At 26.4% G+C, this 14,735-nt stretch overlaps 1 protein-coding gene across 1 annotated transcript in view; it reads right to left on the bottom strand.

Annotated features, from left to right (window-relative positions):
* LOC100197178 (serine/threonine-protein kinase mTOR) overlaps nucleotides 1-14,735 on the bottom strand; it is a 141,759-nt gene that overhangs the window by 104,526 nt on the left and 22,498 nt on the right. Inside the window, exons 2-5 of the mRNA XM_065813156.1 lie at nucleotides 12,307-12,536; nucleotides 7,453-7,554; nucleotides 7,229-7,327; nucleotides 5,511-5,654 (exon numbers count right to left, since the gene is read on the bottom strand). Of these exons, the coding sequence (XP_065669228.1) occupies nucleotides 5,511-5,654; nucleotides 7,229-7,327; nucleotides 7,453-7,554; nucleotides 12,307-12,536 (575 nt within the window). The remainder of the gene's footprint in view (nucleotides 1-5,510; nucleotides 5,655-7,228; nucleotides 7,328-7,452; nucleotides 7,555-12,306; nucleotides 12,537-14,735) is intronic.

Below are 14,735 nucleotides of genomic sequence, written 5' to 3'. Positions count from 1 at the left end.
CATAGTAGCAATTCTTCTTACAAATAGATTTTCATTGTTTAGTGGACGCAGAGGTGGAAATAGACAAAAAAAATTTTGAAAATGCCTATTAGAATTATTTATTTAGAAAGCCAGATAAACTTATGGATAAATAAAAAAAGTTATGTTTCTAGTTAATTTTTAAGTGATGATATGTAATTTTAAAGTAGGTTAATTTCCAAGTTTTTTATATATCTATAAAAACTTTGTAAATTCAGATGGTTTTCATTTAAAATAATTTTAACAACATGCAAATTGATAAAGAGCATATGTAAAATTGTTTTTAATTTGATATGGAATATACGTTTGAACAAATTAATTTAAAATGAGTAATTTGTTTTAATTATAATTTTATTGTAAATTTGTGTTGTTTTTTTTTAACAAAAAATCAGATTAAATCTTAAGTTTTGTCAAAAATGCTAACTGCCTCTACTGTAGCATAGATTTCAAAAATAATTAGCATTTCTTCTTTTAAAATATTCTAAGGGTAACTGATGCAAGGTAGCACCCCTTTCTTTACTTACATGATTTAAACAAGTTGAACCATGAATCAGTTTTTTTTCTGAAAATACGTCATTATTTTATTTATTGTTACATATATGAAAAAAGTTTTACATGATTATTTGATTTTATTTTCTTTGTGTTTCAACATAAGTAAAGTAATAAATGGATGTAATGGAGGAAAATAAAAATCTAAAAATGCACCACTGAAATAGATTTTTTCACACAATTTATTAAAGCTGACAAAGTTGTTGACAAAGCAGCCCAACTCAATAACATATTCACCCATTAAAGAAGTACTTTTTAAAGAGTTTGGATTATCAGTTAATTCACAGGAGTTTGAAAATGTGTGTGAAAAAGCATAAAAAGATTATAAACACCTGAAAAAAAACATTTTATATAAAAACAGTATGTATTTATATTTTCACAAGCATCAAAAGATATTATTTATGAAGTAGAGGACAAAATATATAGAAAATAATAAGACTATTGCTCCTGTTGGAAATGCACTTTTTGAAAACCATATCAAAACAATAGTAACCTTTAACACAAATGAATCCATAGTTTTAATGCATTCCCTTACACTAAGTAGGAAGCAAATGAAAAAATTAAGTTTTTTTTTTTGCTTTAAAAGGTATCTATTTTCCAACAACCAACGAATTACTTGAAGGAAGAAAAAAAATGCGCCCTACAATTAGTCATGTTTTGGATGCATAAGGTGTTTCTGTTCAATATAAAGAACTTGTAAGAATGATAATTGATTCTGTTTTAAATATAAATTAAAGATTCTTTTGTTTCAGTAGATGGTGATGAGTATTAAATGTGTTTTAAGGATAGCTGTGATGGCACAGAACAACAAACATCAATGAAATTAAAAGAAATAATTGAAAGCAAATCAAATGTTTCAATAATAAATAATAATAATAAATGGTCTAATTCTACTGAAACTAATATTCATAGAGATAGTAACAACATGACACTGGTAAAATTATTCACCAAATGCATCAAGACTACTGTGTGTTTTTGATAAACGGAAACAGAAACTAATCAAGATTTGCTAGATTTTATTGTCCTGACTACTGATAATGCACGAGTAGAATTAAATGCAGAAAAAATGTGTTATCAGTTTGGCAAAAATTATTTGAATGTCAAAATTTTTAATCAAGATGGAATGAAGAATTTAAAATTTAACTCATAAGCAGACTAGGAGGTGCAGAATGTATGAATGAGGCTGGTATCATTCCTTCTAAAACTGGAGATTTTACAACACAAAATCCCATAAATCAAATCTGATCAAAAAAGCATATGTATATTAAAAAGCACATTAAAAGTATTCATTAATAAATTGGACTACCTGGTTTTTTAAACTACTGTATTAATGTTACATAGATTATAGACTTGAGCTTTAAAAAAAAAATAACACCACTTGGTGAACCAATGCATAATGCAAGACACAAGATTTTTTTCTGAAGAATTAATATCTACTAAAAAAGATCTATGCACTCCTATGTACAAAGATAGCATGTTACTATTGTATGCTCAAATCAGTGTAATACTTTGTAAAGTTTAATAATGCTAAACTTAACATTATTACAATATGATATGGGCACAAATTAACCACACTCTTCATGGAGTCCTTCATTACTCAGCTGAGTTAATTATTCTTAATGATGGTTATGGCCTTGGCAATTCATCTGAGAAGGTCTAAAAGCAAACAATATAGATATAAGAAACTTTTTAAAGTTTCTTTATCCAAAGACATTTCATTTAGAACAGCTTACAGATGTAAATAGCCTTCTTTTAGTGAGATCTAATCCTGATATTTTAAACTGAATTATCTATTCACATCCTTCAAAGTTATACTAAGATTGTTGTTCAAATAAGCATACAAGCAGATCTCATGAGCGTATGTTTTCAAAACCAAAGAGATACTTTGGTGATATGTTTGAAAACCTTATTTATTTTAAAACCTTAGTTATGAAGCTTTTAACGTTTTTATCTGTTTTTTTATATCTTTTTTTTATATATATATCTTTTTTATATATATCGTTTTTTTATATATATCTTTAAATATATATGCGATATCAAATACATGCTATGTCAAACCATCAGAACTCTTTCCTTATAACTCTATTACACTAATGTTATTTTAAATCCAAATTTAATCAAATACTTCTTTTTAAGTACTAAACTTCTTATCAATAAACAGTAGGAACCAGACCCCCAAATAAATTAGATTTTTGAATTTTCTTTTATCTAAGTATATCTAATAAATTACTTTAGTTGTCATCTAAAAAAAGACTTTAATGAGAATAAGTCACATACTTGGCCAGGGCATTTACATTCGTAAGAATTCACCCATTTGTCGTGAAACTAGGTTTGAATCCACAGACTATTCTTTTATGTGCTTCCGTTTAGCACCACTTCACTCTATTGCCTTTCTCTTTGTTCTATATTGCTCTCCTTCATCTCAAGACTGCACACTTTTTGACGTTATTTCTGATCATATTGACCAAGCCCTCTCTCTTTATCCATCAGCTAACATAGTTGTTGTTGGTGACTTTAATGCTCACCACTCTGAATGGCTTGGCTCTAGTGTCAGTGATTCGGCAGGCATTAAAGCCCACAACTTTTGCCTTTCTCAATCCCTAACTCAAATAGTCAACTTTCCAACCCGCTTTCCAGACAACCCGAATCATTTACCTTCTCTACTTGACTTATGCCTTGTTTCTGATCCTAGTCAGTGCTCAGTTTCTCCACATTCACCCTTAGGTGCTTCTGATCACAGTTTGATCTCTCTAAAACTAATATCTCATTCTTCTTCATCACCTGAATCCCCCTATTATCGAACCTCTTACAACTACAGTAAAGGTGACTGGGATTCTTTCCATGATTTTCTTCATGATGGGTAGAAATCTTTCGTCTTCCTGTCGACAAATGTGCTTCTTACATAACTTCGTGGATTCAGGCTGGCATGGAACCTTTTATTCCCTCTCGACGATTCCAGGTCAAGCCTCACTCTCCTCCATAGTTTTCTTCACACTGTGCTGCTGCGATTGCCAATCGAAACCGTTACTTCCAAATTTATCAGCAAAACAATTCTCCAGAAAACAGAAGTCTGTTTATTACTGCTAGAAACAATTGTAAAAAAGCTTTGTCTAACGCCAAAACCTGCTATTCTCAGGTCATGAAATCTCGTATCTCATCTCAAAAATTAGGCTCTCGTGACTTCTGGAGAATCTTTAATAATATCAATAATAAGGGCAAATCTATAATTCCACCTCTCTTGTATGGTTCAGAATTCGTCACCTCACCTAAAGACAAAACCGAATTGTTTGCTAAAAACTTTTCATCATATCATCTCTTGATTCCACTAGTTGCGTTCTACCTGATATTGCCAACAAACAGGTTGATCAATTGCTTGACATTCATATTACTCCAGCATCTGTATCTAAAGTGATTTCCTTCCTAGACTCTTCTACAGCTTGTAGCCCGGACAACATACCTGTTATTGTCTTGCAGAAGTGTTCTCCGGAGCTTTCATCTATACTCTCAAAACTATTCAACAAGTGCTTATCAGAGTCTTGCTTTTCAGCCTGCTGGAAAGCGGCTTCTGTTATTCCTATCTTCAAAAATTCTGGAGACCGATCCGATTCGTCTAACTACCGTCCCATAAGTCTTCTTCCTATCATAAGCAAGGTTTTTGAATCTTTAATTAACAAACACTTAATTTCTCATCTTGAATCTAATAACTTACTTTCTGACCATTAATATGGATTCCGATCTTCTCGTTCTACAGCTGATTTGCTAACAGTAATAACTGACAGGTTTTATCGTGCATTAGATAAAGGTGGAGAGGTTAAGGCCATCGCTCTTGATATTTCAAAAGCTTTTGATAAAGTTTGGCATGCTGGTCTTCTCCATAAGCTTTCTTCTTATGGTGTATCCGGCAACATCTTTAAGATCATTGAATCCTTCCTTTCCAATCATAGCATAAAAGTTGTTCTCGATGGATAACACTCTTCTTCTTATTCTGTAAGTTCAGGGGTTCCTCAAGGTTCTATCCTTGGCCCTATACTCTTTTTAATTTACATTAATGATCTTCCAGATATTCTCACATCTAAGGTGGCATTGTTTGCTGATGATACTACCATTTATTCTTGTCGTGATAAGAAACCATCACCCTCTGATTGCTTGGAGGGGGCATTTGAGCTTGAAAAGGATCTCACTTCTGCTACAGCATGGGGCTCACAGTGGCTGGTGAACTTCAATACAGATAAAACTCAATTTTTTTCAGCCAATCGTTATCGCAATAATTTAGATCTTCCTATATTTATGAACGGTGATGTACTCGATGAGTCACCAACTCTTCATCTTCTAGGATTAACTCTTTCTTCCAATCTTTCTTGGAAACCATATATCAAATCAGTTGCAAAATTAGCATCTGCTAAGGTTGCATCTCTTTATCGAGCTCGTCACTTTCTTACTTCGGATTCTATTCTCTATCTCTATAAATCTCAAATCTCAAAAAAATAAAAATAATTTTTATGGGTAGCTCAAGACCCTTAAACATCAGACAGGTCCCTAATATTTAAAAAAAAAGTTCTTTAAAAGAATATCATGTTGGGTCTCAAAAGAAGTGAAACTTTATAAAACATCCAAAAACAATAATCATTTTATATAAAGATTAAAATTTTATGGCTTAAAAACTCATTTTTTAACACAAAATAAAAAAGTACATATTTTCATAGTTTTTTTAAATAAACATTTTTAATTTGTGTTTTCATAAATTTTTTTTATTATTTTTGAAATTTTTATAAAATTTCACTTCTTTTGAAACATAGGTAAGAATATATGAAAATAGAAAATAAAAAAATGAGTGCATCTAAAAGAATAACGCTTATTACCAAGAATAATCTTAAAATTATGCAAAACTTGATTATAATTTTATATGATTTAAGATTTTAAATAATTTACAGCAAAACAATTACCTCTCCTTCAATACTGCTGTTCCTAATAAGTTCCTGTAATACAAGTAAAGAACCATGAACCTTATCTTCTTTACTTAAAATATTTCCACGCTCCCTTGAAGTAGCTCCATCATCTATTCCTTTCATTGCTTCAGTGTACACTTGCTAAATATATTTAATAAAATAAATTTAAATATAACAAAATAAATTTAAATACAATAAAATAAATTTATATATATGAATAATAAATTTTAAATATATTAAAATAAATTTATATATAGTAAAATAAAATTAAATATAATAAAACAAATTTATATATATGAATAATAAAATTTCATTATAATAAAATAAACTTCAATATAATAAAATAAATTTAAATATAGAAAAATAAATTTATATATATGAATAATAAAATTTATATATAATAAAATAAATTTCAATATAATAAAATAAATTTAAATATAATAAAACAAATTTATATATATGAATAATAAAATTTCAATATAGTAAAATAAACTTCAATACAATAAAATAAATTTCAATATAAATTTATATATATGAATAATAAAATTTATATATAATAAAATAAATTTCAATATAACAAAATAAATTTAAATATAATAAAACAAATTTATATATATGAATAATAAAATTTCATTATAATAAAATAAACTTCAATATAATAAAATAAATTTAAATATAGAAAAATAAATTTATATTTATTAATAATAAAATTTATATATAATAAAATAAATTTCAATATATTTTAATAAATTTAATTATAATATTACAAATTTATTTATATGTTTAATTAAATTTCTTTTTAGTAATATTAACTTGAATACAATAAAATAAATTTCAATATAAATTTATATATATGAATAATAAAATTTCAATATAATAAAATAAATTTCAATATAATAAAATAAATTTAAATATAATAAAATATAATAAAACAAATTTATATATATATATGAATAATAGAATTTCGATATAATAAAATAAATTTTAATATAATAAAATAAATTTATATATATGAATAATAAAATTTATATATAATAAAATTAAATTAAATATAATAACACAAATTTATATACATGAATAATAATATGTCAATATAATAAAAAAAAATTATATATATGAACAATAAAATTTGATTTGATTTTTTTTTCAATACTTGGCTGATGATTAACAAGGCATAGGTATAAATATTTTATAGCCTTCAAAATTAGGGTCAACATTTAGAAATGCTGACCTCCCTGCTGACCTAAATGTGTCTAAGGTCAGCAATTTTTTGCAGACATTGTTTCAATGTTGTTAGTGTGAAACCTTTGCTTACAAATATTGTACGGTCAGCAATAAATTGCAAACCTAACTTTTTTTAATTTCGAGGACTAAATTTCTTTAAAAAAAGTTGTCTAAAAAACCGTTTTTCTACATTTATGAATAAAACAGTTACAAAGCTGCATCCTTACTGTAACCATTCCTTCATGCTAAAAAAATTTTTTATTTATCTATTTGATTTAATCAACCATTAATGCTTTGGAGCTCTCTCCCATCATTAAATTTTCTTGACTCTCACAACTTACAGCTTTTTATATATAATTCTGACAACTATATATAAACAATATATAATTGTGAAAATACCTTATAATAAAAATATTGTTATACATACATACTTGTGAAAATATCTTATAATAATAATATTGTTATAAATACATATATAATTGTGAAATTACCTTATAGTAGTGAGTATAGTGATTTTTCTTTGTTTCTCGTTGAGCTATAATTGCAAAACATGCTCGCAAAGCTTCTGCAGCTCCTTCACGGATTTGTGGCTATAAAGTTAAATTTTTTTGAACTTTAGTTTATCGTATATCTAATTTTTATAATATTCACTTAATGTTATAATTGTTTAAATAATCTATCATAAATAATAATGGTTTAAATCAAAATTTATTACCTTAGGATCACGAACAGCATTGAAAAAATAATCAAAAAATGATTGGACATGTTGGAAGAAAAAGGTTGGTGCTGTTATTGCTAGCTCTTTTAGTACAAGCACCTGTAAAAAAAATATTTTATATATATATTTTGATATATATATATATAAATATATTTATATATATTTATGCATATATATATATTTATATATATATATTTATATATATATATTTATATATATAAATATATATATATTTATATATATATATATTTATATTTATATATATATATATATATTTATATATATATATTTATATATATATATTTATACTATTTGAGAAATTTTAGAAATACCAATGAGAACATTTAATTCAACTGTCATGAATATAGTGATGAAGAAAAATTGGAAAAAGATCAATTAGCAATATTAATAAACAGTAACAAGGTGATGCACCTGATGGGAATTTCAGCAATTTCTTCTGGAACTGGCGAAAATCAAAAAAATGCAATCAGAAATATCTTGAATAGCTTTGACCTTACACACAATATACAAGCTGTTACATTTGATAAAACCAGAACCAACACTGGAAAAAAAAATGGAGCTGTATCTTTACTGGTAAATAAAGTCTTTCAGCGACCAGTTTTATCTATTGAATGCTAATATCATGTCAATGAGCTACACACTTATGGAAATATTAACCAAGTAATACTACTGCTGAACCAGATAATATGCTGTTTAAAACTTTAAAATCAGCATGCAATGATCTTGATGTAGAGAACCAGGTAGGGTTTTACATAATCGGCTACCATTTTTGTAAAATATTGTTTTCCCCTCATATTTTTTCTTTTTCCAATATCGAGATCTTTGATTTTTGTTTTTGGTTATAGCATAAAAAGTTGTCCTATTGATCCAACATTAAGGGACTATAAGAGTTTTTAAATTTTAAGCTCAGTAAGTACTTGCAACTATTAGTTATAAATGGTGAAATTTGAAAACGCATTTAAATTTTATATAACATCCGGTGCTACATGAAATGATATTTGATAAGTCAAAGTAACCATAAATTAATAATACCTAACATTAACTCAACCTAAAGTAATTCTAGTGACATTTACAGACTGTATGACTACTACTTAAAGCACAAAAAATATGATTGTATGCAAAAGAGAGTGACAGCTGTAGCACAAGAAGTTTTAAGAATCTACGACACAGCAAGTTTCTCAACAATTGATGAAAAGTATGTAGTCAACTGTTTAGAGAAATTGATTGATAAAGTCTTGGTAAATATCCCAATTCTAAAAAGATATTACATATCAAAACCATTTAAAATCATTATAAACTGTATTTAATATATGTACTTGTAATATATGTGTTGACAGAGTGTACATGAGAATTCACAATGTACTTGTCCACTGTCGCATAAAATACCTTCAACAGAATGGTCTTTCTGGTTGATCATTTCTAAAAAGGCTACAGCTAAGTTGCAGAAGAAAGAGATGAGAGCAGCCAAACATTTGAAATTTGAGCACATCCAGAAAATGAAATATGAGGCAAAAATGAATTACATCTACAGCAATATGTGATGATGCTGATGATGGTGGTGGTGATGAGGTAGAACTGCAACTTAACATGGGTGATGAAGTTCTTGACAATGAAATTTCCAGTGGCAAATTTAATGATGGTGTTGTAGCAGCCAGAAACATGAAGCAACTGTCCAAAGCTTTGGACTGATATAAGATTAGTAATTAGTAGATTTGTATCTACTTAATCTTGTAGTGAATGTTAAAAGATATGAAGCTATTGTCATCAAATCTGCCATAGATCCTGCAAAACTTAGACGCCAGAGAGGTCTTTGGTGACAGAAACAAGTTTCTAAGCATGCTGCCAAGATATAAGAATTAATTTGTATTTGATTTGAATGGAAAAAAGAATAAACTTTTGTTGAGAAGTCTGGTATATGTAAGAGCATAAAGGAAGAACATTATGATTTGCATCATTTCCACACAACAACTTAATTAAACATGTAATGCCAGAAACAGGTAAAACAGCTGACATTGCAAAAGAGATACTACCAATAATTGCAAATACAAATTTTGCAAGTATGCTACAAGCTGTTGTTTGTGACGGCACAGTAAACAATACAGGCAAAAGAAATGGTCTGGTTCAAAAATAACCATTGCAATGGCTTTACTTATAGCATACTATTGAACTATCGTTTTGGAAATTCATTTCTGCTATTGATGGAGGATGTACAAGAGGTCCTAATAGAACAACTATTACTTTGCCCACTCCAAAAACATTGTTCTTTCTGATGTTTGTGACAATGATGATTCACTGAGATATTTACAAAATAAATAATTTTAGAAGTAATTTGTGTGGTTTTTCTGTGCCTGTTTTGATAAGTCAAGCATCAAGCTTAACGCAAATATATATATATATATATATATATATATATATATATATATATATATATATATATATATATATATATATATATATGTCTTTTGTGATTAATTTAAGCCTAATTTAAGCTTAATTGTCCATTTTCTATTTAACGGGTCCCAAAAATTATTTTTAAAAAGTTTTTCAAAAATAGGTCAGTTTGATACTTGAATGAGGCAAAACTTTATAAAAATTCCAAAATGTTTTTAAAATGATATAAAAAAACTGTGGAAATACTGTGAACAAACTACCTTTTAATAAAAATAATAAAAATAGTTTTTCAGCAATAAAACCAAAAAAAATGTTCAAATGAAACTAATAATATTTTTATAAATTTTATAAAAGTTCATTTCATTTGAGTACCAGGTTGACCTATTGAAAGAACTTATTTTTATATTAACATATAGAGACCCAATAAATAATCATTAATATTATCAACAACAAAAAAAAGTTTTTCAAAAATCATGATGGTTCTCAAACAAATCAAAATTATAAAAAATTTTAAAAATAACCATTATTTTATTTTAAAAATGTATATATGGGCAATTTCATTTTTAACTTAAATTAAACGCACAACAACTTTATCAAATATTTGTCTATTTAAACTGTAAATTAAATTTTTTGCAACTTTTTATGAAAGGTGTTAGCATGAAGAGTTATATAAGCTAAAAAGTTTGTGTCAGGCTAAAAGAGGGCAAACTTATTGCTGAAATGCCACTTAACTTACCTTACGCAGAAAACAAGAAAAGAAATCATTTCAACTTTCAGAAAAGATTTCTGTGAATGAGTAAAGCGGATTGTATTGGAAATTTTAACAAGATGTTGAGAATTCTATACTAATTAAAAAAATATTTAAAAATTCATCAGAGGTGACCAGATAAGGAAATCAAACTTGTTTTTTTTAATACTATATTTTTAACTTATGCTCCATCACTTTTGTTACCCAGAGATTATTATCGTGAATTTTTTATATCTATTATGAAGAGTTAGATTTTTTAGAACAAAAGAATTGAAATAATATTGAACTCATTCATCAAAAGTAATTAACAAAGGCAATTTAAAAAACGAGTGGCACTCTTCCTGATTTTTCATAACATTTATAGAAGTTATCATATCGAAAACAGTTTTATCTGCGTGATCAAGAGCAACTTTAAAAAATTACTTTATTATGACAACTTTATTATTACTAAAGTCATTAAAATCTTTTAGTTTGTCGAAAAATTTTACACTTCTTACGTTTATGCGTATTGACTTATTTTCATTAGGTTGAATTTTTTAAATACTACAAAGTATTTACGTTAAAATTTTTTAAAATATTTTTTGAAGTAAAAACTGCTATCAAAGTTTAGGAGGGAGAGGGGGTGCAGATATTTGTGCTCGTTTGTGACAGGAGGGAAGGGGTTAAAAATTGATAAATATAGGGTGCGCACTTTATGGACGACTCCCTTAACTGCATTTGTTTATTTAAACTAAAATATTAACCAAATACGAATTAAGTAAAAACGTAATTGTTCATTTTGTATGCAACAAAAACTTTACGAAAAAGCGCCAGAACATACATTGCAGAACATATATCGCATATCATATATTGTTAAAAAATTTAAATTTTTCAACTTAATTTTAGAAAAAACAAAACTTTATCATGTTTTTGTTTACTTAAGTTACATGAAAATTGCAAGAGTTTTTTGGGTTTTTTTTTGAAATAATTTAAAGTATAAAACCTGACCAACAACAAAGTGAACATGTTAGCTACATTTTCAAACTAAATTAATTTGGATTATGCAAATAAATTCATGGTTAAAATAACATTTTGCAATGATAATTTTTTAAGATGCTACAAGTTAAACCATAACTTTTAGAAGCATAAAAATGACTTAAATTAATTTTTGTATTAAAGGTGTATTTAAATAAACTTTCTTTTTTTTACACCAATATTGATTAGCTAAAAGTTGACTAAAAAGAGAATAAATTTTGATGTTTTTATTTTTCGCCGTGGAATTGCCCATTTATATGTGTATATATATAAATATGTATATTTATATATATATATGTATATATATATATATATATATATATATGTATATATTTATATATATGTATATATATATATATATATATATATATAAGTATATATATATATATTATAAAATTTTGATATGTTTTTATTTTTCGCCGTGGAATTGCCCATTTATATGTGTATTTATATAAATATGTATATTTATATATATATATATATATGTATGTATATATATATATATATATATATATATATATATATATATATATATATATATATATATATATATATATATATATATATATATATATGTATATATATATATATATATATATATATATATATATATATATATATATATATATATATTCTTCTATTAACCTTTCTTTTAAATAATAACATATAATACTCACAGCAGCATGCCTTCTTCCTTCATGCCGATCTCCATAAAGCCATTCTAAAGCTTTCTTAATTTCAAACTCTACATAATCTGATGAAAATGTTCCACCAACTTGTGATAACCTACCAACAGTCTTTGCCACCATTTCCATGACTGTTACATCATTGCATGGTAGCATATTTCTTAAGTAATTGACAAATCGAGATGTACGGTTTGAATTACCATCAGCATTGATAAGCCCAACTATAAACAAGAAAATTTATAATTTTAGTTTAAATAATTTGCATTAGGATATAAAAAAGCCAACTCAATTTGCATTCTGCATTTTCCACTAAAATTTATAGCTGTTTTACTTGCATTACCTCTGATTTAAAAACTCTAATAAAACTCTGGATTCAAGATCTGTTGTTTTAGGATCTGGATTCATTTTCTGGGTCTAATTTACTTTGCAACATCTTTTTTATTTAGCTTTAATAAAATGCTTAGTTATTTTGACTGACTGATTACTTGTTTAGAAAAAAAACATTAATTTATTAATAAAAATAAATTTAATAATGGCAATTTAGCAAAGAATAAGACAATAAAAAAAATTCTTTAACGAATGAAATGAGAAATTCTTTACCCAATGAAATGAATTGTATTATCAAGTCACACAAATCAAATTTTCAAGAATGTCATCCTTTAATAAAGATTACAGTCTTTTAAATTAAATTCATTTTCCTTTCATTTTTTTGCCAAGTGTTCATACATTTATCAATATGTATATTTCACTATATGATCACCTCACTTATGAACACTACAGTTAATCATATGATCATCTACTTACTCCTATACTTAATTTGAGCTGCATAGAGAGACTTAGATAGGTGTAATATTTCAAATTATATTTTTGTTCCGTCTGCAATATTATAACATAAGTCCTCTCTATATCTATCTATTAAACCTCAACTTTTAGAAATTATTAATAGTCCAAGTTGTTTTTCAAAATTTCAAATAGCAAACTTTAATAATTCACTATACTATATATTTCCCTTTATTTTTGAAGCGTGCTTGAAAAAGTTTTCATCAAATTTTGAACCACTACATGAACAGCATTTAATGTTTCCATTAAGAAATTTATTTTTTTAATATTCCTATGCCCATTTTTTTTCTTATTTTTTTTTTTTTTATTTAATTATTACTAATATTATAATGATATATTATTACTAATATTACAAATACTATATACCTTTTCATAAATAAACGTCCGCATTTCAAATCGAGGCTTAGGTTGTACCGTTAGTAAGCAAACAAAATATTTCATTGCTTAGGCTTATTTGTTTCTTTTAATCTTGAGCTTTATTTGTTATTTTAAACACAAATGACGTTTCTTCACAGGAAATAGGTTTGTTATTTTATTTTAAGTGTTTATTGATTACTTTTCTATTATTTTATTACTTGAATATCAAAGTAAAATATATTAAATATTCTATAAAAAATTTACCTTAACTGCAGTTTACTTTTATCCACAAAATTTATAAAATTTGTGTAGTGTAGTTGACTTATTTTGATGTATTTTTTTTTTGTTTAGATCCAGCATCAATTGTTTTAAAAGAAGATGATATAGACGATCCAACTGTCAAAGCCGATTTAGAAAAATTACAAACGTATACAAATAATCATTTAAAAAGGTGGCTTCTTTACCGTGGCGATTTTCTTAAAGGTGTAGTAACTTTACAAGACTCTCAAGTTAAAGTATTACAGTATTTTCACAATGGAACGAATTCAATTATTTGTGATCCAACTCTTGAGAAAAAATGGTTGTCAAAAAAGGCATATTTGATGGGTGAAAATATAAAAATACAAAGTATAAAAACATTTCCTATGTTGCCTGAAAATTTAAAATGTGAGCTGTTAAGTTTGAATTCCAAAATTGGATGGAGCAAGTGTCTAGAGGGACTTCCTGCATTTTCAGCGGAGAAAAAAATGATGCATATGCTTTAAATGTAAATAGTAATTTTTTTCCTAAATCTACAAAAGTAAAAAAACATTTATCTAGAGGAGAAACGTTTTTTGAAGAGCAATACATTGATCTATCCTCAATTCATTCAAAACAAAGTATTGAACTATTTTTTGTGTAAAAGGAGTATGTGCAGCTAGCATGAAAAAAATTGACAGATGGATTTTTATTGCCATTAAAAAATTAGATGGATCAGTAATGTATGCATTTTGTGAATGCCTAGCAGGAAAAACTGGAACTTGTTCAAATGCATTTGCAATGATGAAACTTGTTGCAAAATGGGTAGTTGAAAAACTGAAAACTGTTCCATATATTAAAGCCTGTACATCAAGAACTTGTGCTTGGTCAATACCACAAAGTCGTAAAAGATTTGATAAAGCACCAATAAGTGACTTACAAATTATATCACCACAAATTAAAAAAAAGAAAAGTATCTTTATTCG

The sequence above is a fragment of the Hydra vulgaris genome, chromosome 12 (genome assembly GCF_038396675.1).
Source record: "Hydra vulgaris chromosome 12, alternate assembly HydraT2T_AEP".
Lineage (NCBI taxonomy): Eukaryota > Metazoa > Cnidaria > Hydrozoa > Anthoathecata > Hydridae > Hydra > Hydra vulgaris.
Note: the sequence above shows the minus strand (reverse complement) of the source record. Positions and strands in the feature narration are given on the sequence as shown.